The following is a 25111-nucleotide window of genomic DNA, read 5'->3' as shown; positions in this document are numbered from 1 at the left end:
GGCCTCTGGTCTCACAGTAGGTGTAGAGACCTTACTTCCACTCAGGCCACTTCATCTTCCTCACTCATCAACTATGACTGTCTTCGCTCTTTCTTCTACCTGCCTTGAGCTTCCATATCGGATGATGTAACAATTTTTGCTTCGATCATCAATGATTTAAGAAACTCATCACAAGAAGGATAGTCTGTTATACTGACCCCTATTTTAACCTGTTTTGATGTTCTTCCTTTCTGAATTTCCGAGCTCTCTTATCACTTCCTTTCTGTTTGGAGAACTGCCTTTAGACAAGTACGTCTGCGAGTGAAAACTTGTCTTAGTTTTCCTTTGTCTGAGAATGTTCCCATTTTCCATTCATTCCTGAAGGATTTTTCCATCCAAGATAGAATTCACATCCACAGCAAATGTCTTTCTGCACATTAAATACGTGCCATCTTCCTCTGGCCTCCGTGGTTTCTGGGGAGAAATTGGCTGTCGTTTGCATTGGTGTCCTCAGTAGGGAGTATATGTCTTTTCCCTCAGGTTGTTTTCCGTATTATTTTTTTCTGTCTTTAGTTTTTGTAAGTTTAATTATGGTGTGTTTTGGTGTGGATTACTTTGAGCTTATTCTACTTGGGGTTCACTCAGTTTCTTGAGCATGTTAAGTTTATGCCTTTTGCCAAATTTGTTAAGTTTTCAGGAATTATTTCTTTGAATATTTTTCAGACCCATTCTCTTCTTTCTGGGACTCCAGTGACACAAGTGCTGTCTGACAGGTCTCTGAGGCTCTGTTCATTCTTTTCTGCTATTTTCTCTCTGCTGTTCAAGTTGGATAATTTCTGTAGTTCTATCTTCAAGTTCACTGATTCTCTCCTCTGACAAATCCTGCTATTCTGTTATTAAACCCATCCAGTGAATTTTTGAATCTTGGTTATTTTATTTTTCTTTCCTGTAATTTCCATTGGATTCTTTTTTTATAACTTGTATTTCTTCTGTGAGATTTTTTTTCTTTTTCATTCATTTCAAGAGTATTTGCAATGTTTGTTGAAGCAGTTTTGTGATGACTGCCTTAAAAATCCTTCTCAGGATAATTCCAATATCTGATTCTTTTCAGTGTTAGGATGTGTTGATTGCCTCTTCACATTCAAATAGTTATCTTCATGGTTCTTGGTGTGATGAGTGATTTTCCACTGCATCCTGGACATTTGGATATTATGTTGGGAGACCTGGATCCTAGTTAAGTTTTCCATGTCAGCAGGCTGTCACTGTGCTTAGGTTTAACATGTGGGGCATAGCTTATTATGGGCTGTGAGTCTGAAGTCAGTTTAGTTTTCAGAATGCTCGTTAAAGTGCTCTTCTGGTCTGCTGCATCCACCTGGTGTTTCTGGTAGCAACCTGGGGTGAAAGGTGCTTCCCTGGTTGCCCCGCACCCCGAGGTGGGGGTGGGAGACACCAGCCATGGATGGAGAGTGTTTCCCTGGGCCTATTCTCCAGGCTGCTGGGTGCCAGTGGGCCTTCTCCTGGGTACCAGGGAGGGCAGTCATCTACTTGGTCACCTTGTCCACTGCATGGGAGGTGAGAGACACTGGTCCTGCATGTTTCCTCAAGTCCTCAGGTCTCTGGCCAGTCCACCTTCCTCTCTCTACCCTCCAGAGTTCTGTGATTGTCTGCCCTATTGTTCTTGGGCTTTTCAGTTGTACTGAGTGGGAAACAGCAGGGAGAGAGGAGTCTCCAGTATCACATCCCCAGGATGCTATCAAGACCCATTAGAATTGGCCTCTCTTGGGATGGGACCAGCCATCAGTATATTTCAGAGGTCCCAGAATCCCATGTGCAGCCAAGATTGAGAACCACCCGTCTAAAAGGTCCCTTCACATATTCAGAGATTTTCTTGACTGTCACAAGCCAAGGCATTACACATGAGCCCATTTTACATTTCAGGAAGCTGAGGCCTAGTGAAATTAAGTGACCTGTATAATATCAAATTGTTATTCACGAAGAGGATGAGACAATCTCCCAGGACCCTAGCATCGGGAACCAGTAACCGTATCTGCTCCAGCAGCTCTGCCCTGGTGAGGGTTTGCAGGTGTGGGAGTCTTCTAGGGACCTGCCTGGCATATTGCATTGGCTGGCCTTAAGAGTGTGTGCTGTGTGTATATTAGAGAGAGAGAGAAGGCACACAGGGGGAAGGCAGGTGTGCTGGACCTGGACAGGTGGCAGCTGGGTACTCATGACCCCGAGTTGTATCAGGCCCTGTAACCACTGGACACCTGCCCACGCCCCATGTCCAAGCTCAGCCTAACTAGGCTCCCTGTCACCTCCTCCCAGAAGCCCACCTGTGGCAACCTTGCCCTCAGCATTCTGCTGGGATTGATCTTGGGTCTCCTTGGGTCTGTCATCTTCTGGGCTGGCTTGCCAGAGGTTAGAGGAGCCACTGGACGGATGGGCAAGGAGAGGCCCCTTGCAGGTGGATGACTATTCCAGGTGCAGCTACAGGCACATGGCTCTTCATAGCATCCAGGATGCTTTGTGGACAATGGTCAGGAAGCCATTTCCCTGGGCAGATCTTCGTCAGTTTCACCAGGATGGTGAACGGTTTTCAGTTCACTGATGTGTGAATATGTAAGTTTGCAGCTGCGTGGCCCTGTGCAGGTTCGGGTCCCCTCTCTGAGCCTTGGCATCCCCGTCTGAGGAAGGAGGGGCTGGGACCCCCTTCAGCCCCTAGGAACATGAACAGGAGGCCCCTTGGGCCGTCTGAGCTTCAGGCTTCAGAAGCAAGCGAGAGGGGCCCACTGAAGGCTCACCATGGCTGGCTCGTGGACCTTACCAGCTCTGTGTGACACCCTGGGGCTCAGCCCATAGGATGCCCAAGTTTGAGCCCCAAAGCCCAGGTGCCGCCTGCCAGGAGGACTGGATCATCCCCACTTTTACAGACGAGGCGATTCCAAACTCAGAGAAGTTTGCTCTCGTACCCAAGGTCACATAGCAAGTGAGAGGCTAGGATTCAACCCAGCGGGATCGCACCCGCATCTAGCCATCTCTGCTGACCCCTCACGTGATCTCATGCACTCTGTCGCTCCCCCCCACCCCCCACCGTGCTGGGGCCCATGTAGGAGGGAAGGTTCTGCTCAGGGAAGACCTGGGCACCCACCGCCCCATGGGCACTCACTGGGGGGCTGCTGTGGGCACAGGGGGAGGCACGGGGGGCCCATCTGGACCCTGCTCCCCAGGAGCTAACAGTCCTCCGGGGAGAAAGGACACACAGGGTCATAGATAAGGTGCTCCCGGCGGGGGTCGGAGGAGGGGAGACAGAGCTCCCAGGTGGGTGAGAGCACCTCAAGACCCGGGCAGAGTTGTGTGTAGGGGGACAGAGGAGGCCCTGAGAGCTGTGACCTGGGATGGGGGCTCCTTCCCCCGGACACCTGAGGGTCTCAGGCACTGCCTGTGCCCCTGCCCACAAATCTGAGGCCACACCCTGTCCAGTTCCCCAGCTGAGGGCAAGCCTGCCCATCAGTGGGGCACAGGGACCTTTGCTAAAAGCGAAGAGTCCCAGCCAGCCCCCAGGGAACGGCAGAGGGCTCTGTCCTGGTGCCCCCCTCTCGTACATGGAGGTGGCTTCTCCTGGGCCGAGGTCCCCTCCCTGACGTCTGGAACACTCACTGCTCTTGCTGGGGCCGAATGTGAGCAGGGGGCAGAGGGCACTCTGTCCCTCCAGCTGGAGGCCGGGCGGGCCATGCCCTCCCCAGCAGTCTCAGCCCCAGGGGAGTCCCAGCCACCTGCTGGAAGCCGGGTGCCGGACGCAAGCCCTCCAGCTCCCTCAGGCCTCTCCCTCCCAGCCTTCCCCCACCCACTCTGCTGGTCGGGCTCTCTCCATCCCTGGGCCTCCCCCTGCCCACACTTTCTTGATCCTCCCCGCCACGTCCGATGGAGATGGGAAACAGAGGCTGAGGACTGGGAGTGAGGTAGGCGCTGAGCAGGAGAGTCACAGTTTCTTTGGGCCTCAGAACCCTTTTGAGAAGTAACACAGCTCAGGAACCCACCTGGGGGAGGGCCTGGGTCTCAGGTTACCCACCTCCATGCCCCCAGGCCCATCCGGGAGCCGAGGACCCCTGTGACTCTGCCTACAGCCCAGAATCCTTTCCTGCGTGCCCAGCCCATCCGTCCACGGCCCGGCAGCTCTGTCTGGGCGTCTCAGCCTCCCGACTCAATATGAAGAACCCACCTTATTCCTGCCCAGCTGTGAACAGAGGTGCCTGCACCCACCTGAGCCAGGACGCCCCGGGTCATTCCTGATTCCGCCCTCCCCCCCGCCCCGCCCCTCCTCGACTGCTTGCACCAGTCCTGCTGTTTAGACTGTTCAGGGGGGCCTCCCCATGGCTTATCTGGACACCCCAGTCCCTTGAGCCCCGGCCCAGCAGCCTCCTGTCTATCCTCTGCAAAGCTGCCCATCCGTGTTTAAACACATAAAACACATCACCTCATCTGCTCACGGCCCTGCTGCACCGACCCCGGGCCCCAGCAGACAGAGAAGAAAATTCCCAGCATCACGCACAGACCAGCTGTTTCTGGCTGCCCTCTCCTGCCTCCCCACTGGCTTCCTGTTTCCCAAACTGCCACCTTGCTTCTTGCCTCGAAGCTCTGTGCATGCTGTTCGTGCTTCTCAGAGCACCCCAGGACATCCCCAAAAGACTACCTCCCCCAGAACCCTCCCCTAGCCTGGATGACGGCAATTCCCGTCCTGCCCTGACAGTCCAGCTGAAACCTCAGTCAGAGGCGGCCAGGGCTCTGCTGAGAACCCCTAGGTCCGTCCTCCACTTGGAGGCCAGGCCGAGCCCTCCCAAGGCCCATAAAGCCCTTTGTGACCCTGTGCATCCCAGGTTCCAGCCCTCCCCCAGAGCCCAGCAGCCAGGCTTCACCTTTGTGAGGAGGGCTCACTCCCACACTTACCCCTTCAAGCCTGCAGCCCTCAAGCCTGCTCACTTAGCATCTCCCTTCCCCGAGCCATCGGCAGCGTCTGGCCCCCCGACCTGCCATAGGACTTACTTTCTAACGTGGTTTTAGTCTATGTCCCCGCCTCCTCTGGACCGTCAGCTCCTGGGTTGGGGTGCTGTCTCTGCTCTGGCCCTAGGACCTGTTCGGCGGTCACACCCTGTCTCTGGGCTTTCTCTTGCTTGTCCAAAAATGAGGGCTAGGACTGAGCTTCCATCAGTGTGATGCTTGTGGATTCTGCCCCTGGGGTCCTCAGGTCCCAATGCCCAGACTGAGGATTGCCAACCCCCAAAAATTCTCATGGGGTTGGCAGACAGCGCATCAGGTCTCTCTCTCTTTCAGCCGTGGACTAAGAAATGTGAGAATGACTTTTCTTGCCTGGAAACTCCAGAGGACTTAACAGGGGGTGAGGAAAGCCACTTCTGGCCAGGCCTCAAACCCGCTTTCCTCCTGCCAGCAGGGAAGGAAAAGTGGAACAGAGGTGCTGTCTCCCGAGCTTCACACTGGTGGGCACTGGGGGTGGGTGACCCAGGAAGCAATCTCGGATCCCAGCTCCAGACCAGGCCCGGACTGGGTGGGCAGCAGGCGAAGACAAGGGGATGGGACTCCATGGGGACAGACACACAGAGGGTGACGTAAAATGGCAAAACCACAGGCAGGGTGGGCGTGCAGTGGTCCCCACGGGACCAACCATCTGCACTGCCTTGGTTTCTAATGTGGAGCTTTCCTCACCCCGACCTCCAAGCCTACCCTAATTCCCCTCACGTGCTGGGATTTGAGGAAGGGCCTTATTCCCTTTGGAAGGGTAGGGTCCTTTCCAGGGGTCACTGAGTCCTCAGGGAAGGGTCTCCAGCTGGCCTGGGGCTTTGTCTTACTTCAGCACACCTGTGACCACCTGGAGGTGGATGTGGGAAACCTCAAAAGGGAGGACAGGATGTGAAGTATTAGGAAGGTGGGACCCAGAGCAGCAGCAGGCCGGTCCACAGGGTCTAGACCAGGGGAGGGGGGCCCACACCACCTCATGTTCTGCTGGGGCAGTGAATCTCATCCTGTAAGGCTCAAGACCCTCTTCTTGTAACAGAAAATCAATACCATCCCTTTCCTGTGCAGAAATCAGATTCATCAATAATATAACCTACTACATGCATAGTCCAGATAATGCCCTAAGTGTAGCATAAAGGAAAATGAGTAGTCTATCATACAATGTGTATTTCAATGACTCCTCCTTCGGAGGGGCTGACAGTGCTGGCTGAGAACCACTGCCATAGCGGAGAGGGATGTCACACTGGTTGGTCAGTTGTCTGCTTCCCTGGGGAACAGGCACTGGGCCATATTCACCACCTCCTCTCCACTGCCTAGCACTGTGTTCAGCACATAGTAGGTGCTCAGTTAATGTCTGGTGAAGGGGTGGATGAATGACTGAATGATGAATTCAGTCTCAGGTGAGATGTGCTGATGGTGTCATGAGTGGGATGAGGTTGTGCCTGGCCCCCGAGAGCTCACGGAGGACCCCAGGCAGGCGGCGGCAGGGTGCGTGTGCACTTGCTCTCAGTGGCGTCTTTGCCTGTCCCAGCTCCCTGCACGCGTCTCTGGGGCAGGGGCTGCTCTTGTCTTCTCGGTCTCCCCCTCGGCGCCCTACACAGCGTCTGGCACAGAGTGGGTGCTCAATAAATACCCGTTGAATTTAGTGCATCTCAATTCAACAAACATTTATTGAGCGCCCACTGTGTTGAGTGTCACAATCCTACCCTCCTTGGGTGCGCTACAGATGGATGTCCCAGGGATGCAGGCAGGCGTGCCTTGCCACATGCAAACACTTTGTTCAGTAACGTTTGTTTGCAAATGAAACCGGTGTCGATGGACTCCTAATAGGGGGCTACTTGGTGAGATTGGAAGGAACCCGAGAAAAGAAGGCGGATACCCCTCTCTTCTCAGTTTAAGAGTGTGCTCATCCCGTCCAAATGTCTCAAGAGGCCGGCAGATAGCAAGGCACGCCTGACCTAGGCACGACCAGCAGCCTGGGTCCTTGCTGCTATTTCCATGCACATTGGGAAACAAGGCGTTGTCACCAGGACAGAAATAAAGGCACAATTACAATTGTTAGACACAGCGGGTTTCCCATTCGGAGGAACTGACATCAGAACGTGTGTAGAAAGCGAAGGGATGACAGAACCATTGTCATGGTCATCGTGAGCCTGAATCCCTGAAGGAGGAGGACACACACACACACACACACGCAGGTTGTTTGTACTTTGGAGGGTTCGCCCCAGTTAGAGCATGAATTCTAGCATAGGCTCTCCAATTCCTGCTGGCCAGGTGCACCTGGATGGGAGGTGGTCCATTCACATCCACGGCTACACCTGCAGCTTGTGATCAGGACACAGCAGCAAGGAACAGGGTTGACAAACAGACCTTGAAGGTGTATGACTGGCCAAAACACTCGCACAGCCTCTGGGTCTCACAGGGTCTACCGCCTGGGGGATGCCTGGGATGACCCCAGGGTGCCTCGTCCAGCACGTGCAGATGAGGAAGCAGCGCACAGAGGTGAGGAAACACGAACGGGTCAGCGCGGCACAGAGAGGTCCCCACAGGGCGGCCTGTCTCCTGCCCAGGCTTCTCCCCAGATGGTGTCCCCACCTCCCTAAGCCCCAAGCCACAGGCAGGCCAGAAGGTAAGTGGGACTCCCTGGGGACAGCAGCTGCCCCCCTGAGGAGAGACAGGGCGGGGAGCTGCAGATGCAGGCTCACCCACCTCCCAGCAAGGGAAGGACTGAAGCTAGAAAAGACCACCCTGAGAACCCCAGATAGTCCTTTCCTGGGTGCTCTCGAGTCCCGGGGCTAACGCTTTGGTGCCCTCAAGGCATGGGGGCTACTGGGGGCTGCTGGGGGGCTGGCAAAGCAGGAGCACTCCACCTTCCAAACTCAATTGCATTAGGAAAAACAAAACGCAAAACAGAAAAGGCCATGGTCAAGGCCAGTGGCCGGGGGCCACATGCAAGTCCTGCATCACCAGGCAGAGAAGGGCTGGAGGACTGGCTGCTGCTGCCTGGTCCAGAGCTTGCCCACTGGTTCTCCCGTAACCAACCCCGCACCCCTCACCCCTCACTCTGCTGCTGGTGGGACGGGCAGCCTGCCTCGGCCCTTCCAGACCCTCCCCAGGAGGAGCACGCCTCCGTTTGGACGAGACCCTCTGGGGGACTCTCTGGTGTGATCTTCCAACGGGGATGTCAACCCTGTGCTCTGGCTCTGGATCCTATTTAGAGAGCAGAGGCCCAGGCGGACGGGGCCCGGGGCACACAGACATCTGCTTACAGAGATCACACACAAAACAACACACGCTTTCTCTGTTTAGACGTCTTCTTTAACAAGTGATCGTCTCCACGCTTCTCACTATCTTCCCACGTCGGAACACATGCACTTTCATTTGTGAGATAGTTTACAGTCACGAGAATGGTGATGATGATGACGATGAGCATCTACTATGGGCCCGGCCGAGTGCTGGCTGCACACATGGCACCTCCTTCGGGTCTCTAACGACCCCGCCAGGCACACAGGTGAAACTGAGGCCCAGCGAGTGGTGAGCCGACATTTGAACTCAGGTCTGTCTTAACGGCAAAGCCAGTGTCTTTCCTCAGCTTTCTCACGTCCACAACCATCCCCTCCTGGCCTCTGCTTCCAAGCTAAGCCTCCAGCTTGTCCACAGAAACCCACCCACAGCTGCTGAGACCCAAAGACTCTGCCCACCGTCTACTGCGGGCATTAGACGGCAGCTTGCTGTTGTTTTTGCCTATCATTTACAGCCTCTGGACGTGAAGAACGTTATGGGGAGTTTCGCCCGACATCTGAAGGTCACGCCTACTGCAGCTTCACGACCCCCCGGATCAGGCAGACGTGGTCTTTGTCGCCTGCACTCCGAGGATCTGGAGTCCCAGCTCCCAGCCCCTCGCCCAAGATGAGCACAGGAGACACGATAATGCCGTTCTCGGCTCCGAGTCTGGACTCGCCCCCCTGGACCATGCTCCTGTCCGCTCCGGAGGGAGACGGGCCCTCAGCTTCCAGCCTGGCAGCCTGCAAGCCCTTTTCCCAAAGGAGCCCAGGAGCCTGAGTTGGCCTTCTGCCCTCTTGCCAGCTCTGGAGAGTTCCGGGAGACGCCGGCGTGGCCCTTGGGCAGCAGGCTGGCTGAATCAGGGTGTCACCAAGGGAAGCCAGCACACGGCTACTGGTCTGCTTCCTACCGGGCTTGCCATTCTGTCTGTGGGTTTGCTCTCATAGTTTTTAATGAGCAAGGCTTAGATCTGGGGGGAATTGGCTCAAGGTTGTGGGCCCCTTTTCTGTAAGGACTTTCATGCCACACTGACAGCTCCTTGCTCAAAAGAACCACTCACGTGAGTAAATGTTGTCCCCTGGCATCGTTTGGAGAGGGCCTCTATCAGTCCCGCTACTGTGGGACAAAGATTGGCTGTCTAGGTCTGGAGAGTTGGTCCTAGTGTCTCCGTCCCCCTTGAGAATCAGCCAGTTGGTCTTCTGCTGAGAAAAAAACAGAAGTGAATTTTGAGGTCACCTGCAGTGGCACTGCCCCACTTTACAGAGGAGGAAACTGAGGCTCAGGGAAGTCGGGGCCCACATGGCTTCACAAGGGGACAGCAGGGTAAGCCAGCCTTGGGCTCTTTCCACACACACCTACCTTCCTTAAAGACAAGCAAAGGGGGTCTTACCTCTTGAGCCAGGGTGGGCGGGCAAACTCAGCCCATGGGCCAAACCCTAAAATATGTATTTTGATTTGTTTTCCTTTCTTTTCAGACATCTCCTTGGTTAGAGAGCCATGACCAAGTTACACAGCATAGAATGAGGACTTTGGGAGTAGATGTGCTAGTCCTAACTGTAAGGGGGCTGGTGGCACCACCTCTTAAATTTGGTCCCCGTTCCATGTGGCTCTGCCTAATCCCTAAGGAGCACAACTTAAGGGGAGGAGCCTGAGGCTTCAAGCTGGAGAAGTCCCCACAAAGCCAGGTCTGCCCCTGCATTACCTTCCTGTTATCCGGGTCGAAACTTCCATCCTCCCCATCTGATCGCCTCCCGGCTGGAAGGGAAGAATCAATCTGTCAAGTCAGCGCACCATAGATTCTGGGTTTCCATGTGTCAGTTCCCACTTCACAGTCATGCTCAAAAATGGAAAATAATCAAAGAAAAGTCGCCAGCACTCATACTTTTAAGGGCTGAGGAACCAGACCAGCTGGCGAAGGTCCCCGCAGGAATGTGGCCTGGGGAGTGCCTGGGGCCTTGCACAGGATGTGCTAAATCAAGAGCAGATGTGTGAAGTGATGCCTCATTTACATTCCAGCCAACCACCCTGCGGCCACTTGGCATTTCGAAGAACATACTTTCTATCTTCCAAGGTCAACGGAACAGAAGGGCCCGGTGATCCAGCCCCTACTGGGTCAGACTCAGCTGGGTGCGTCACGGACATTACTGCTCATCCCCACATGACCCATTTCACAGATCAGAGGACTGAGGCTCAGAGACATGTCGTGCCTTTCTCAAGATCATGGATCAGCGGGTGGCAGAGGCTGGCATTTGAACCCAGGCAGTCTGACTCTAAGTCCTTTCTCTGTCTGCCCCACCTCACTGCTCGCAAAACACAAAAAGGTGAGTGAGCTATGCCACTGGGAGAATTCCACGAAGAGCAGTAAAGAGGGTACAACATACAACCAGAGGTGTGCTCTATGGAACAGAGCAAGCAAACGTCTGTTATTCAGCAGACTATCTAGAGCTGAGTCAAGAGGTGTCTGTATTCTCCATTTGCCTGTTTTGGGATGGGGGGTTGTCACCCAGTCAGGCTGACATTATCTCCAACCAAGCATGATGAGATAAATCACACGAGGGCAGGTTGACAGTTCTCAGCATCCAGTTCGGTAAAGACCCATCCTGTGCCTCCCAAGCTAAATCACTGACCCCATGCAAGGAACGATGAAAGGAAAGACCCCAGTGTCCTTCACCACCTGCCACAGAGACCGAGGCCATAGTAAGGACATGCCAAGGGTGGGCTCCTTACCTGCAGCCTGCGGAGGGCTCGGACCTTCTAGCCTTTTGGAGCACCCTGCCTTGTGCACCATCAAGGACAAGACTGACATCAGGCCCGAGAGCTTGGAAATTGGGGATTGGGCTACAGGACCTTGACAAGATAAGGCCACAATTGAAGACCGTTTTGGATACACTGACATTTCATTACTCCCGACGGCTACCTGTTTCTCCGTCTCCCAGGAGAGACAGTGGTTTTCAAAGTGAAGATAAAAACCCTGCTGTGTCTACTTGCAGAGGCAAATTGATGACAAGCCTGCGTGCGGGGCACCGTGCAGGAGAGGCGGGGAGCAGTGGGCTCAGAGGGACGCATGCCCGTCAGTGTAGGCTCCCCTGTTTCCTGGACAACGGCTGTCGCCAGGCAGCGGAGCCTTGAGCGTCTGACCATACATCAGCCGGGACTCTTGGCAGCTGCGCGGTCGCCCCAGGGACATCGGGCAGGCGGCTACTTGGAGCTCTAAGAGCACTGCCCTTGTCCAGCCCAGAGAAGGCCTCCAGGGCCAGGTCTGCTGGTAAAAGTAAGTTAGCTGGATCCTTGAACAGCCCACAGAGGCCCCCGAATGGACCAAATGGACAGCCACACTTGGGGTAATTTGCAAATGCTAAAACAATTAAGTGGCTCCAACCAAAGGGCTTTTGGGAATGTGAGATCCCAGGAGTTCAGATCACAGCGGCCCTCCTGGGTCCGAGGACTTTCCATAGCCTCGGGGAGCACGTTGGGCCAGACAAACTCTGCCTGTAGAGCTACCTCAGGGCTTAAAGAAGGGCCCCACCTCCAAAAAGGGGGCTATCCCACCAAGATTTAGCCAGTTTTCTCTGCAAACGCCACCAGCTCCACGAGGTGTGCACAAACTAACCAGGATCAAACCAAGGGCTTTCCAGAGCCCCAGTCTGCCAGTCCGCAAAACACCCAACAGATTCTCTCGAGAAATGGAGCATGGCTAGGAAAATAGAGGAAGCCGGAGCTTTGTGTTATTTTCGGGCTGCTTCCTTAACAGCTCTGAGCCTCAGTTTCCTGATCCGTAAAATGGGCAAATGACGCCCACCCCCCCTCCAATTTATGAGGATCGCATGAGATAACACGCAGGTGCTGTCACATGATGGGGAGCTCAGCTTACACGTTTGGAATATTAGGAATAAAACGAGAGGCTAACCGGGCAGCTAATTTGTAACATGCCGTTTCAGAGTCTCAGGAAAAGACAGATCAATTCAGGACAAGCAGAGAAATCGAGTTGCATGTATCTTTCCTATCACACAAGGCAGCTCTTTCCGAGCCCTGGAAAGTATTTGCCAGTGAGCACCCTTTTGGGAAAGGCTGACGTCCAACTCCCTGCATCCCTTGGGACCTTTATAGGGAGCGTCCCAATGAGAGTGGGAGGTCTCTAATTTTCTTTCTGGATACAGGGCCATTCCCTTTCCTCCCATCCCCAAACCAAAATGAGACTCGACCCCACTACAAAGGAATCCCAGAGACACACGAGATGTGATTCATTCCCGTCTTAAACCAGGCGCAAAAGAAAGAGCTAAGAGTACAGGCTACATGGGTTGCCTCTACCATCTGGCGTGGGTGGGCAGCTCTGGGAGGTGGGAGCGAGCCCCCAACTGTCTGCAGGTGTGGGAGGTGGTGAGACGCCAGCCCTGCTCCTTGGGCCAGCGTCTCCACACACACTGCCATCTGACAGCTCACGTGCGCTTACCAAGGAAACAAAACGTCTGTCCCTGCAGCTGGACAGTCAGCTTCCTGGGAAATTTGGGGGAAGCGTTACTTTTTCCTCTTGAATTCATTTAAAACAGTCTAAAAACTGCGCCAGCTTCACTCCATTGAGAGGAAAGTCCCTGCTCTGTGCCAGCATCACGGGGCCTCACGCAGAGCCCCTCGAAGCCAGAACCCCGTTCTTCAGAGCGAGAGACAGCTGGCAGGGGAGCGGCTGCGGCTGGAATCCTGTCTGCCTCACAAAGAATCCTGGGTTCAACACTGCAACTGATTCAGGACCGTTCGAAAGACACCAAAAAGGTCCCCACAGCAGCTGGACCTTTAGCGGGTGGTGGGAGGTCCCCCGCACCCCACCTCCCAGCCCGTCCAACGCCCTCTGCTGGTCCTGCAGCATCTCTGCCCGACGGGATGTGGTTCTTCCTTCCCTCCCTTCTTCCCCTTCCTTCTTATTTCCCATTCAGTGCTTTTGCTTCCTTTCTTCTCTTTCTCATTCTTTTTTGAAGCCATTAAATTGGAACCGAGTAGAATTGGAACTAAGGTAGTCTAAGAAAATACTATTGGTCTCTAATGATGCAAAATTATGTAAAATAAGAGTGGTGGGTTCAGGGGTCAGGCAGCCCTGGTGTGACTTGGCCATCGATGGGTCACTTTGCGTCCCTGGCCTTAGTTTCCTTGTCTATAATAATACCTGCCTCAGGGCTGTGTTGAGATGAAACCCCAGCACACGCCATGCATTCAGTGGCAGCTATTTGACTGCTAATTCTAACCCTAACCCTCGTCCTCAATGCTGGGGTCCCACCCCCGCTGAGTCCCCAGGCCTGACCATCCTCATGCTGGAGGCTCATTTCCCAAAAACAGCAATGGGACTAGAGCACCAGAGAAGAGTGTTGCTAATTTAAAAAAACAAAGCAAAAAACAACAACTTTTGATGAGTTGGAAATAAAACGTTGAAAAGTAAATACATTAATTAAAAAGCATAACATTTTAAAACTCACTGAAAATATTATCTTAAGCTAATTAAATGGTCCAGGAACTCAACATCATCACCTGGAGTTTGTTTCTGGAAAGTCTGGCTATTAAAAGGATGGGTTCTTGGACTTCCCTGGTGGCGCAGTGGTTGAGAGTCTGCCTGCCGATGCAGGGGACACGGGTTTGTGCCCCGGTCCGAGAGGATTCCACATGCCACGGAGCGGCTGGGCCTGTGAGCCATGGCCGCTGAGCCTGCGTGTCGGAGCCTGTGCTCCACAACGGGAGAGGCCACAACAGCGAGAGGCCCGCGTACCGCCAAAAAAAAAAAAAAAAGGATGGGTTCTCCTGAGGTGATTCTGAGGTGTGTGCCTCTCTCCCTTGACAGATGAGGGGACGGTCAGTTTGCTGAGATGGGGGGGTGGTGGCTGCACGTGGGCTTTAAACACACACATGAACACTCACAGTCACTCATGCTCACACACACACATGCTCATACACATGTATGATGCACACATGCATGCCCCCCACCCCAATGCCCTTCTGCCCGGATATGGTCCAGCTCGATGGGGCAAATCTTGTAAAATTAAGGCATCTCAAATCTATTGGAAATCAAATGCATCCCATCACATCCATTGTGTCCTTCGTTTATTATTTTTTTTTGGCCATGTCACGCGGCATGTGGGATCTTAGTTCTCCAACCAGGGATGGAACCCAAGACCCCTCCCGTGGAAGCACGGAGTCTTAACCACTGAACCGCCAGGGAATTCCCACAACCGTTATGTCCTGATGGTTGTCTAAGGAAAGCTGGTGGAGAGGACTACACAGCACCCGTGAGCCCTCACTTCATTCATGGCCCATTTATAGTCAAGCAGGGACAGACTGTATTCATCTTCATCCCCACGACGTGGCTGAATGCGTGGCAGAGAGCAGGCGCTCTATAAAGCTTATTTCATAAAAGAATCAGTAAACCCACATTCTAGAATGTTAAGAGGGTTTGGGTCATTGTTTAGGGTTCAGTCAAAGAGGAATTCACTTGCCTTTGGATAGAAGAGGTGTTTCTATCCAGATTAAAAAAGAAACACAAAGATTGCCCCTGGTAAGAGTAAACCAGGACTTCCCTGGCAGTCTAGTGGTTAAGATTCCACACTTCCCCTGCAGGGGGCGCGGGTGCGATCCCTGGTTGGGGAACTAATATCCCGCGTGCTGCGCAGCATGGCCAAAAAAGAGAAACCAAATCTCCACTGCATGATTTGGTTAAGGGCCTTACTGTCAGAAGTTCTTTGTCTTAGATCGGGCTCTGTCAGATGCTAGTGAGAAATTTCCTAATCTGATTTACTGCCTATTCCCCTCCCAGGGGCCAGCCCTCCAACCCTGTGTGTGTATGTGATGTGTTAGCTAGCAGCTGATAAAAGGCCAAGTCAGTCAGTCCTTCCCGTGGACGCGGACAGCACGCACAGCCTCCTGGCTGCAGTATGGGAGCCATGATTGAAAGACACTGCTCTGTGCCTGCTCCTTCCTTCCTGTGCCTCAATTTCCCCACTGGTAACACAGGGAGCTAGTCTGGACCACCTCTGAGGGCCCTGGAGTCTACGCGTCCCTCCCTCTCTGATCCCTCGGGAAGATCTGTGCTCCTTGCTTCTCTGACTGAGAGGCAACGGTGAAAGGCATCGCCTTCTGGAAACCCAGGAGTTCCCATTCATCTTTTTCTTTCTTGGGAAGAGGAAGAAATACACAAAGCATAGGGCCTATTGCAGTCAAGGAGAAAATTATAAAGCACACAAAGCCTGCACAACTAGAGCATGGATCTGTCAGTAAGTCACAGAAAACACACGTTTATAGATTCCACCCAACAGCGTCCATCCAGTTGTCAACGGGGGACGTGGCTGTTTTTTGGGTGCATCTGGACAAGGACTTTAAGTATGGGGATTCCTCTTCCCATCTCTCTAGTGTCTTAATAACAATCCCCATCACGTGTACCGCATTCGACAGTTTAGAACATGATTCCACGTTCATTATCCCATCCGGCCTTCACAACCAGCCTGTGAAAAGGGCCGAGTGGAGAGTCGGTCCTGTTTTGCAGATGAGGAAACAGAGGCTCAGGATGGTGAAGCAACAAGCCCCAAATCACCAGAAATTCTGGGACGAAACAGAGGTGAGACCTGGAGCCTTCTTCTCCCTGTGCACCTGTCCCTTGCAGGCTCAGGTGGAGCGGAGGTGGCTGGTCACCTCTGAGAGGGAAACTGGGGGGCGAGAGATGCCCTTGGAACCAAGCATCTCCAGCCCCTATTTGCTGATGCAAGAAATTCCTTTAACCAAAGGCTAAGTCATTTATTCTATCATCAGAAATTCTCAAAACACAGGACTTGGGCTTCCCTGGTGGCACAGTGGTTGAGAGTCCGCCTGCCAATGCAGGGGACACAGGTTCGTGCCCCGGTCCGGGAAGATCCCACATGCCGCGGAGGGGCTGGGCCCGTGAGCCATGGCCGCTGAGCCTGTGCGTCCGGAGCCTGTGCTCCGCAACGGGAGAGGCCACAACAGTGAGAGGCCCGCATACCGCAAAAACAAAAACAAAAACAACACAGGACTTAAATTCTCATGGAGGAATAAATGACTGATTCTGGTTTGTTCTGTTTTACAAAGACCGGGCTGCCTCAGATTGTGGTCCAAGAACCTCCGTCCCTCATCATCTTGGCTAAAGTCAGTCTGGCTGCCTCTCTCAAAGTAGCATCCCTGAAGCCACACACCGAGACCAGCTCTTGGTTACAAGTCCCCATCCCCAGCCCAGCCCACATGTGTTAGCCCCGGGTTTAGACACACAGAGGTGTCCATAGTAGGACACACCCTTTGTTGTAATTTATGAAGGGGCCTCTCGGGAGCCTACCGGCATATTTGCACCTAATGTTTAGACTGCGGGGCCTCCGAGGTACCCTCCCCATCATGTATCAGAACACAACAACAGGAAGCATTCAGAAGCAAAGGCACTGACAGGCATGCAGGGCAAACACAGCAGCAGAGGAATCCGACTGTATGTACCATGCTGCTTGTAGATGGGGGGTTTCCTATAGATGTTATCTTTGACGCCAGTGTCTGGGAAAGAAGAAAGAAAAAAAAAAAGGAGAGAACAGCAGGGTGAGCAAGCAAATTGTGAAGGTTTCCATTCTACCGCTTTTTTGTCAGCAGCAATCCGTCACCCAGATTTAGAGTCCCCAGCAAGGATCTGGCACCCGCCCTGGCGACTGGCACCCAGGCCTCACACTGCACGTCAGCCTTGCTCAGCCCCGAGGCCACCCGCCGTGTGAAGGGGGCAGAGGGACAGAGGCGGCTGGAGCGGGTGTCCAGAGACGACTGTGACCCGTTCAGTCCCTCTCTCCAGCCCATTCTCAGGAGGGCAGCCACGCCTCCCTGGTGTTTCTGGAGATTCGGGAGAAACTCAAACACGCGCCAGTTTGGGGATGCGCACACCCATTTGTGGACTTTTAAAGCATCTCGGAATTTAGGGGTGAGGGAGATGGGGAGGCTCGGGGACCACGCCACCCCCGAGAGGCACGGCAGCCCGCTCCCACCCCCCTGCCCTGACAGCTCAGGGGCGGACAGACGGGCTGCCTGGCGAGCGGCCGTGTGTCCTGGGCGCCTACCTGGGACGTGGAAGTGGCGAGGAGCCTGCTGGTAGGTGGAGGGGGGAGGCTTGCTGTCTGAGAGCACGGAGAGGCTGGAGGTGCTCCGGCCACTTTCACTGCCTCCAGACGGGAAAGCAAAGCCGGCAGACAGAAGGCGGGAAGGGAAAAGCAGAGGAGAGCATTTCAAGCATGAAAGTGAGCCCCTCTCCGCTGCCTGGCAGGGCCACCCGAACCTGCTGCCCAGGGAGAGAGACCCTCACAGACACCTCCAGGTGGGCCCCACGGCTTGTTAATCCAACCTCGAGGGACCCCCTTCGCTGGCCCCGTGGTGAGGGCACAGGTACGCCCAGGGCAGAGCCCGTGCTGGTCCCCAGTTCCTGCCAAGTCTGGCCTGGCCGTCGGCAGAGCTCCCTCTCCTTGGGGCGGGCACAGCCCACTGCTGCTCTGCCGTGGCTGCCACTGGAATCCAGAAAATCACAAATTCACCAAAAGTAAGCATTCCCCCACGCCCACGTCCTAAGTATCCTTGGGTAAAAAGACGCTGATTTCTTGGAGAATTCACAAATTAGCCATTCAGAATCGGGATTCAAGGGCTAGAATTCATCTACATCTGTCCTGAAAAGCCACTGAGTAAAATTCGATCAGCCACAGGAGAATAAGAAACCACTGGTATTCATCAGCTGCCATGTTCCCAAATAAAGCAATTTTTTTGCCCAGGTAAATGGAAAGAGTCCTCTGATTCTGGCCCCGATTTTTATCCCGTCTGGATTGTCATTTCTGCTTTGCGAACAAGGTTGGATTATCAAGTCACAAATTTAGACAGCCGTGGTCACCCGCTGATCCTCCCTGCCCCCCACCACACCTACTGAGGAATGGGATGGTGCACAGGGGGTGACGGGCGTCGAACACGGCACGAAAGGCATACGGCTCCTTGTTAGCGAGACACGCAAAGGCACAATGCATTTCCTCCCCTTTAGCCCCAGGAAACCCTCGCCGCGTATGTGACAGCTTGGCAAAAGGAAACGGACACCCCTGACTTGAAAATACCCCCGGTTGGGAGCCGCAGGACCCCGAGGTGAAGTGGTGATGAGGCAGAGTGAGCGCTGGGCCCAACCTGGCGGTGGGCTAATGGGGGGAGACGCAGTAGACGGGCTCGTGGGGGATGCTCTTGCCTGGCGGAGGGGTGTGCTGAGGGCAAAGGGGGGCCCGCGGGTCGGGGTGGGCTCAGCAGACCACAGCCAGCGGCCTGAACCAGGCTGAGGCCACACGGGGGCTGCTGACTACAGCTTGAGCATCTTCCTGGGCATCTGCCACCAATTTCACCTCTCAGCATGGATGGAGCTTCAGGTAGATGACTGCTCCCCTCGTCGGGGTGTGAACCCTGCTTTTCTCTTAGCCGCCACCTTCCAGCACAGCACAGCACAGAGCCTTCTGGAGCCTCACGCCAGGCCAGACTCCTGCACCCGGGGAGACCACACCCACGGGCATGTAAAGAAAACCTCAGATCTGTTCTGCCGACTGTGGCTCATCCATCTCCAGGGGCAGTGGAGCATGGTGGAAGCAGGGGCTTTACATTCATCTGCTCGGACTCCAGAGCAGCCGAGGACGCTCACTTAAGGCGGCACCACTGTGCCGGGCACGTCTTGACACAGCTTCCAGTGGCCTGTTTCTCTCCACCCCTGCCCAGTGGCTGGAGTCTCTAACATGTCACGGGACTCCTGCCCGCCCCCCCACCCCAGTCCCCAGGCCCACCGTGCAGTGTCTGACCTCACAGGCAAGACTCTGTGTGTGTGTGTGTGTGTGTGCGCACGCACATACTCACACACGTATCTGAGGAGGACCACGGCTTTCATCAGGGTCAGGAGGCACCATGCGGTGGCCACACTGGGCTTTCAGGTCCACCTTACACCTGCCATCCAGGGGCCTCTACACCAGTCAACGAACTCTTAAGACCTTGGACCTGACCCAGGATGCCTCTGCTTGCCTCCCCTTCTCCCCCATCCCCTTCTGGACTTCCTTTCCAATCCTTCCCACCTGTGCAGACCCTTCCTGGGTCAAGGCTCAAGTGCAAAGCCTTCCCAGAGAACATAGCCCAGCTGACTATTCCCTTCTCTGGACACACACCTGCCTGCCCATTCAATATGTTGCTAAATCAACATCAAATGCACCCTCACACAGACCCTACATGGGGCCTCTCGCAGCACTTTGCTCACGACAGCCCGGCGGCCACGCCACCACGACTGCCTTTTGCAGGGGCCCGTGTCCTGGTGAGGCCCGGCCCCAGGTGCTGCTCTGAGGGCCAGCTTCTCCCGTGGGCCTTGGGGGCAAAACCCCCAACCACTGATGTCACCGGGGATGGGGGAAAGCCAGAGGTCACCCAGCTGAGCGGCAACTTTGAAAAGGCACGGAGCCCCTCGGGCCGAGGTGCCTGGCTTCTCCTGGAGATGGGTCAGGACCGAGGTCGCTTCTGACCTCTGCCAGAGAGGGGCCCTCGGCATCCTCAGGGAGATGCGAGGATGCCGGGAAGGGGACCTCTCAGAGCCGGGGAACCCCTGGCCGGTGAGCGGCCACCTCGCTTGTTTGTCCAAATTGATGCCTTGTTGCAAAGCAGTTCCGGGCAGCACGGAGCCTTCCTGCAGACCCCAAGTCATTCCTTCCATTACTTTACGTGCCACCGGCGCATTGCCACGCAGGTGTTGTCTAAACGCCTTACTTTATTTGGGTTTCACCCGTTTTCCCCTTTTGTATCTGAGGATCCGTCCAGGACACCAGACGACACTGGTCCTCGTGCGTCCTCAGGCTCCCCTGGGCTGTGACCGTTTTTCAGACTCTCCTTGCGTTTCACGGCCTTGGCAGTTTTGAGAAGTGCTGGTCGGTGTTTCGCAGACTGTCCCTCGGCTGGGGTTCGTCGGATGCTTTTCTCATGATTGGACGGGGGTTACGGTTTGGGAGGAAGAGCACAGAGGGGACGCGCCCCCCTCCCATCATGTCAGGGGCACTGCCATCCACGTGGCCGACCACTGCGATTGACCTTGACCCCGCGGCCGAGGTCATGCTGGACAGGATTCTCCCCGTCCAGCTCCTCCCACACCCCGACTCTGTGCTCTTTGGGAGGGGGCCGCCGTGCACAGCCCACACCTGACACGGGGCGGGGGGCCCCTCCTGGAGGGTGGAGGGTCCGCATGAATTACTGGGGATTCTTCTGCCGGGAGTTTGTCTCTTCTCCCCCAGTTATTTATTTATCCAGTCGTTCCTTTATATCGGTGTGGACGCACAGACATTTGTACTTTGCTTTACGATCCAACACCACGTCCTTCATTCTGCTGCTCAGCTGTCCCAGCTCTGCCCTCGGGAGCTCCCTCACTTGCTCCTGTGGATCTTCTCAAGGTGACCAGAGGCGAGGCCACCCCCCAGCCCCTTGCAGGGACCCAATGTGTCACCAAGACTTGGGTGGGTTTCCACCTGCCCCCACTCACTGCCACGTGCCACCTGAGCCAGCCACGGCCACCAGGTGGAGGGCCCCAGAATGGGGGCGAGATGAAGAGGTGGCTACGGGTGCAGCTGGTGGGTGGGGGAGAGGCCTTGACCTGAGGTTCCACATCTGTAGCCCCTCCTCTCCCCCTCACACCCTGTGGGGGGCAGGCTCAGCAGTCACTTCCCGTCACTGCCCAGCAAGACAGTCTCGGCAGCATCACTTGCGCTTGTGCTCACCTGCGGTCTGCGGCCTCTGCTCCTTAACAGCTGAGAAGTCAGTCTTAAACCCGACATTGTCCTGGGAGATACACTGGGGACTGAAATTCACACTAAAGTGTAAACGGCTGTCACTGGCACCTACGTTGCACGCAGGTCCTGGCAGGAGGGTGGCCCCGGGCACCAGGACATGGTGGGAAGGTGTGTCTGGGATGGGGGTGGGTGGGAAGGAGGGGCATCTGGCCAGATCAGGGCAAGCACTGGCCTCTCCTTGGTGAGCCCTCCCACCACAGCGTCGTCCAGAGGGAAAATCTCCACCTAAGGAGCCAAAGAAGCTGAAGATGCTGCGAGGAGAGACCAGGGAAGGCTTTTCCGGAGAGCGTGGGTGGATGCCAGGTCCTGTGACCAGCTGAGAAGAAGGCAGGCAGCCCTTGGCACAGCTGGCTGCAGAGTGCCCAGAGGCTGGGATGTGTCAGAGCCTGTGGGCCTCAGTGAGAGGTGTTGGGGAGAAGTGGTGGCCCCACGGCCGGCAGGTGGACGCACCTGGTGAACGAGGACCTGCCTCTGGGCTCTTCCCAGCGACCTGTCCCTGAGCCTTGGTCTCCCCAGGGGTGAGTCCTGGCAAAAGGCTGGGGCTCCTGAGGTCACAGACGGCCCTTGAAGTCAGCAGGGGGCAGAGCCGTGGGTGCCAGACTCCCCTGCATCCTGCACCAGAGAGGAGGGCAGGGGGCTTTGTCCAATTTCTGAACAAAGAGAACTGGGACCCCGAATAGCCAGAGCAACCTTGAGAAAGAAAAACAGAGCTGGAGGAATCAGGTTCCCCGACTTCAGACTATACTACAAAGCTACAGTAATCAAGACAGTATGGTACTGGCACAAAAACAGAAATATAGGTCAATGGAATAGGATAGAAAGCCCAGAGATAAACCCATGCACATATGGTCACCTTATTTTTGATAAAGGAGGCAAGAATATACAATGGAGAAAAGATAGCCTCTTCAATAAGTGGTGCTGGGAAAACTGGACAACTACATGTAAAAGAATGAAATTAGAACACTCCCTAACACCATACATAAAAATAAACTCAAAATGGATTAAAGACCTAAATGTAAGGCCAGACACTATCAAACTCTTAGAGGAAAACACAGACAGAAGACTCTATGACATAAATCACAGCAAGATCCTTTTTGACCCACCTCCTAGAGAAATGGAAATAAAAACAAAAATAAACAAATGGGACCTAATGAAACTTAAAAGCTTTTGCACATTAAAGGAAACCATAAACAAGACCAAAAGACAACCCTCACAATGGGAGAAAATATTTGCAAATGAAGCAACTGACAAAGGATTAATCTCCAAAATTTACAAGCAGCTCAATATCAAAAAAACAAACAACCCAATCCAAAAATGGGCAGAAGACCTAAATAGACATTTCTCCAAAGAAGATATACAAATTGCCAACAAACACATGAAAGAATGCTCAACATCATTAATCATTAGAGAAATGCAAATCAAAACTACAATGAGATATCACCTCACACCAGTCAGAATGGCTATCATCAAAAATTCTACAAACAATATATGTTGGAGAGGGTGTGGAGAAAAGGGAATCCTCTTGTACTGTTGGTGGGAATGTAAATTGATACAGCCACTATGGAGAACAGTATGGAGGTTCCTTAAAAAACTAAAAATAGAACTACCATACGACCCAGCAATCCCACTACTGGGCATATACCCTGAGAAAACCATAATTCAAAAAGAGTCATGTACCACAATGTTCACTGCCGCTCTATTTACAAGAGCCAGGACGTGGAAGCAACCTAAGTGTCCATCGACGATGAATGGATAAAGAAGATGTGGCACATGTATACAATGGAATATTACTCAGCCATAAAAAGAAACGAAATGAGTTATTTGTAGTGAGGTGGATGGACCTAGAGTCTGTCATACAGAGTGAAGTAAGTCAGGAAGAGAAAAACAAATACCATATGCTAACACATATATATGGAATCTAAAAAAAATAAATGGTTCTGAAGAACCTAGGGGCAGGACAGGAATAAAGACGCAGACATAGAGAATGGACTTGAGGATACGGGGAGGGGGAAGGGTAAGCTGGGACAAAGTGAGAGAGTGGCATGGACATATATACACTACCAAATGTAAAATAGATAGCGAGTGGGAAGCAGCTGCATAGCACAAGGAGATCAGCTCCGTGCTTTGTGTCCACCTAGAGGGGTGGGATAGGGAGGGTGGGAGGGAGGGAGATACAAGAGGGAAGAGATATGGGGATATATGTATACATATAGCTGATTCATTTTGTTATACAGCAGAAACTAACACACCATTGTAAAGCAATTATACTCCAATAAAGATGTTAAAAAAAACAAAAAACTGGGGGCCGAAGCAGCCAGGAGGGAACCGGGACAGAGCCCTGCCCACTGCGGGGCCAGGGCCCACCCGGAGCAGACCGCAGGGCACTGTGCCCCCTGACCTCAGGGATACCATTAGAAGGGCTATGACATTTAGAAATGTGGTTTCTAAACCACATTTTGGTGGGCAGTGGGGTGGGGGCCTGCCTGCCCCGCCTGCCCCCAGCACAGGATGGAAGGAAGGGCCTCGTTGCTCCTACCTGAGGTGAGTGGGCTGCCCTTCCCTCGGCCTCCCTCCCTGGTCCTCTCTCATGTGGCTGAGGATGTGGTGTTGCAGGCTGGGGGCAGCGGCCCAGGGGGCCCGTCCTTGGCTGAGGTCCCATCCTGGCTTTTCCTCAGCCTGACGCAGTAAGAACTTGAGGTGGAGGCTCCGAAGGGACAGAGGAGGGGCCATCACCGGGTCTGCTCTGGCTCCTGCCCCAGCCTGGACGGATGTAGGCAAAGCCGCCCCCAGGCAGCCAGCCCAGCTCACAAGGGGCTGCCCGGGGCGCGAGGCCAGAGCAGCCAAGAGGGCAAGGGTCCTGCTGTCTGGCCTCGCCTCTGGGCTGCACCTCCCCCAGGGACTCCAAAGCAGGGCCACATCAGGCGGGAGGAAAGCCGTGTGCTCTTCTGACCTTCAAGCGAAGGAAGAAGAGGCATCTCTCCTTGGGTGACCTGCTGTGAATTGTCTAAATGTCAAATTCACTCCAGTTTGCAGTGAGTCTTCTGTCCACCTCTGGGTGAGGGCACACCCCGGCCACACGACACCCTTGTGCCACATGGATGTGCAAGAGGCCCTGTGGGCTGCTCTCCCGCTCACAGGATTTTGGGCTTTGCTGCTTCTCAGAAGAGTCAGTACGTCCAGAAGAAGCCATGAGCTGTGGGGATAGGTCCACGAAGAGGAGAGGAAGGCACCCCGATGACCAGGGGTTCTCTTCTCAGTTAGGCTGATGGAGTCATGCAAACAGGTGATGATGACGCACATGAGAACCGGCCAAGTTCCAAGGAGCCCTGCCAGGTGACCATCCAATGATGGAATAATCCAGCTGAGCTGTCCTCCCTTGGTCCCTTGGGGACATTAGATTCTCTTGCAACTTTCACCACTCAGCAACTGTAAGGAACGGGGACCTTAACACGCGTCTGGGGGAATCAGCAAGAGATCATTGCTGCTCCTCTCGTGCCCTGGGAGTCTTTTCATGGTGTATTAATCAGCTAGGGCTGTGTAACAAAGGACCACAGCTGGTGGCTTACACAGCAGACATTCATTTCTCACAGCTGCGGAGGCTGGAAGTCCCAGATCAAGGTCTGGCAAGGCTTGGTTTTGGGTGAGGCCTCTCTTCTTGGCTGAAGACAACTGCTCTGTCCTCACGTGGCCTTTCCTCTGAGCACATGCAGAGAGATTGTCTGTTCCTCTTCGTAAATGCCACCCACGCTATCAGATTAGGGCCCCACCTGTATGACCTCATGTAACCCTAATAATCTCCTAAAGACCCCTTCTCCAAATGCAGTCACACTGGCGGTTGGGACTTCAACATATGAATTTGGGGGGACATAATTCAGTCCGTAATATATGGACTGAAAAGAAATTGGTCCTTTTCCTGGTGTGATTCACATACGCGTGCCCAGGCATGGGTGGGGAAGGCGGGTAGGTCTGCGCCCTGGGAGGAGTTG

General features: G+C 54.1%; 1 protein-coding gene across 1 annotated transcript in view; it reads right to left on the bottom strand.

The window, feature by feature from the left end:
• Positions 1-25111, bottom strand: part of ABLIM2 (actin binding LIM protein family member 2) — a gene marked incomplete at its 3' end in the record, with an annotated part of 152975 nt that overhangs the window by 22866 nt on the left and 104998 nt on the right. Inside the window, exons 13-16 of the mRNA XM_079700805.1 lie at positions 17361-17462; positions 16759-16812; positions 9992-10044; positions 9350-9491 (exon numbers count right to left, since the gene is read on the bottom strand). Coding sequence (XP_079556931.1) covers positions 9350-9491; positions 9992-10044; positions 16759-16812; positions 17361-17462 — 351 coding nt within the window. The remainder of the gene's footprint in view (positions 1-9349; positions 9492-9991; positions 10045-16758; positions 16813-17360; positions 17463-25111) is intronic.

This window comes from Hyperoodon ampullatus, assembly GCF_949752795.1.
Source record: "Hyperoodon ampullatus genome assembly, chromosome: 1".
In the NCBI taxonomy this organism is placed as follows: Eukaryota; Metazoa; Chordata; class Mammalia; order Artiodactyla; family Ziphiidae; genus Hyperoodon; species Hyperoodon ampullatus.
This window is presented reverse-complemented; position numbering and strand designations above follow the sequence as displayed.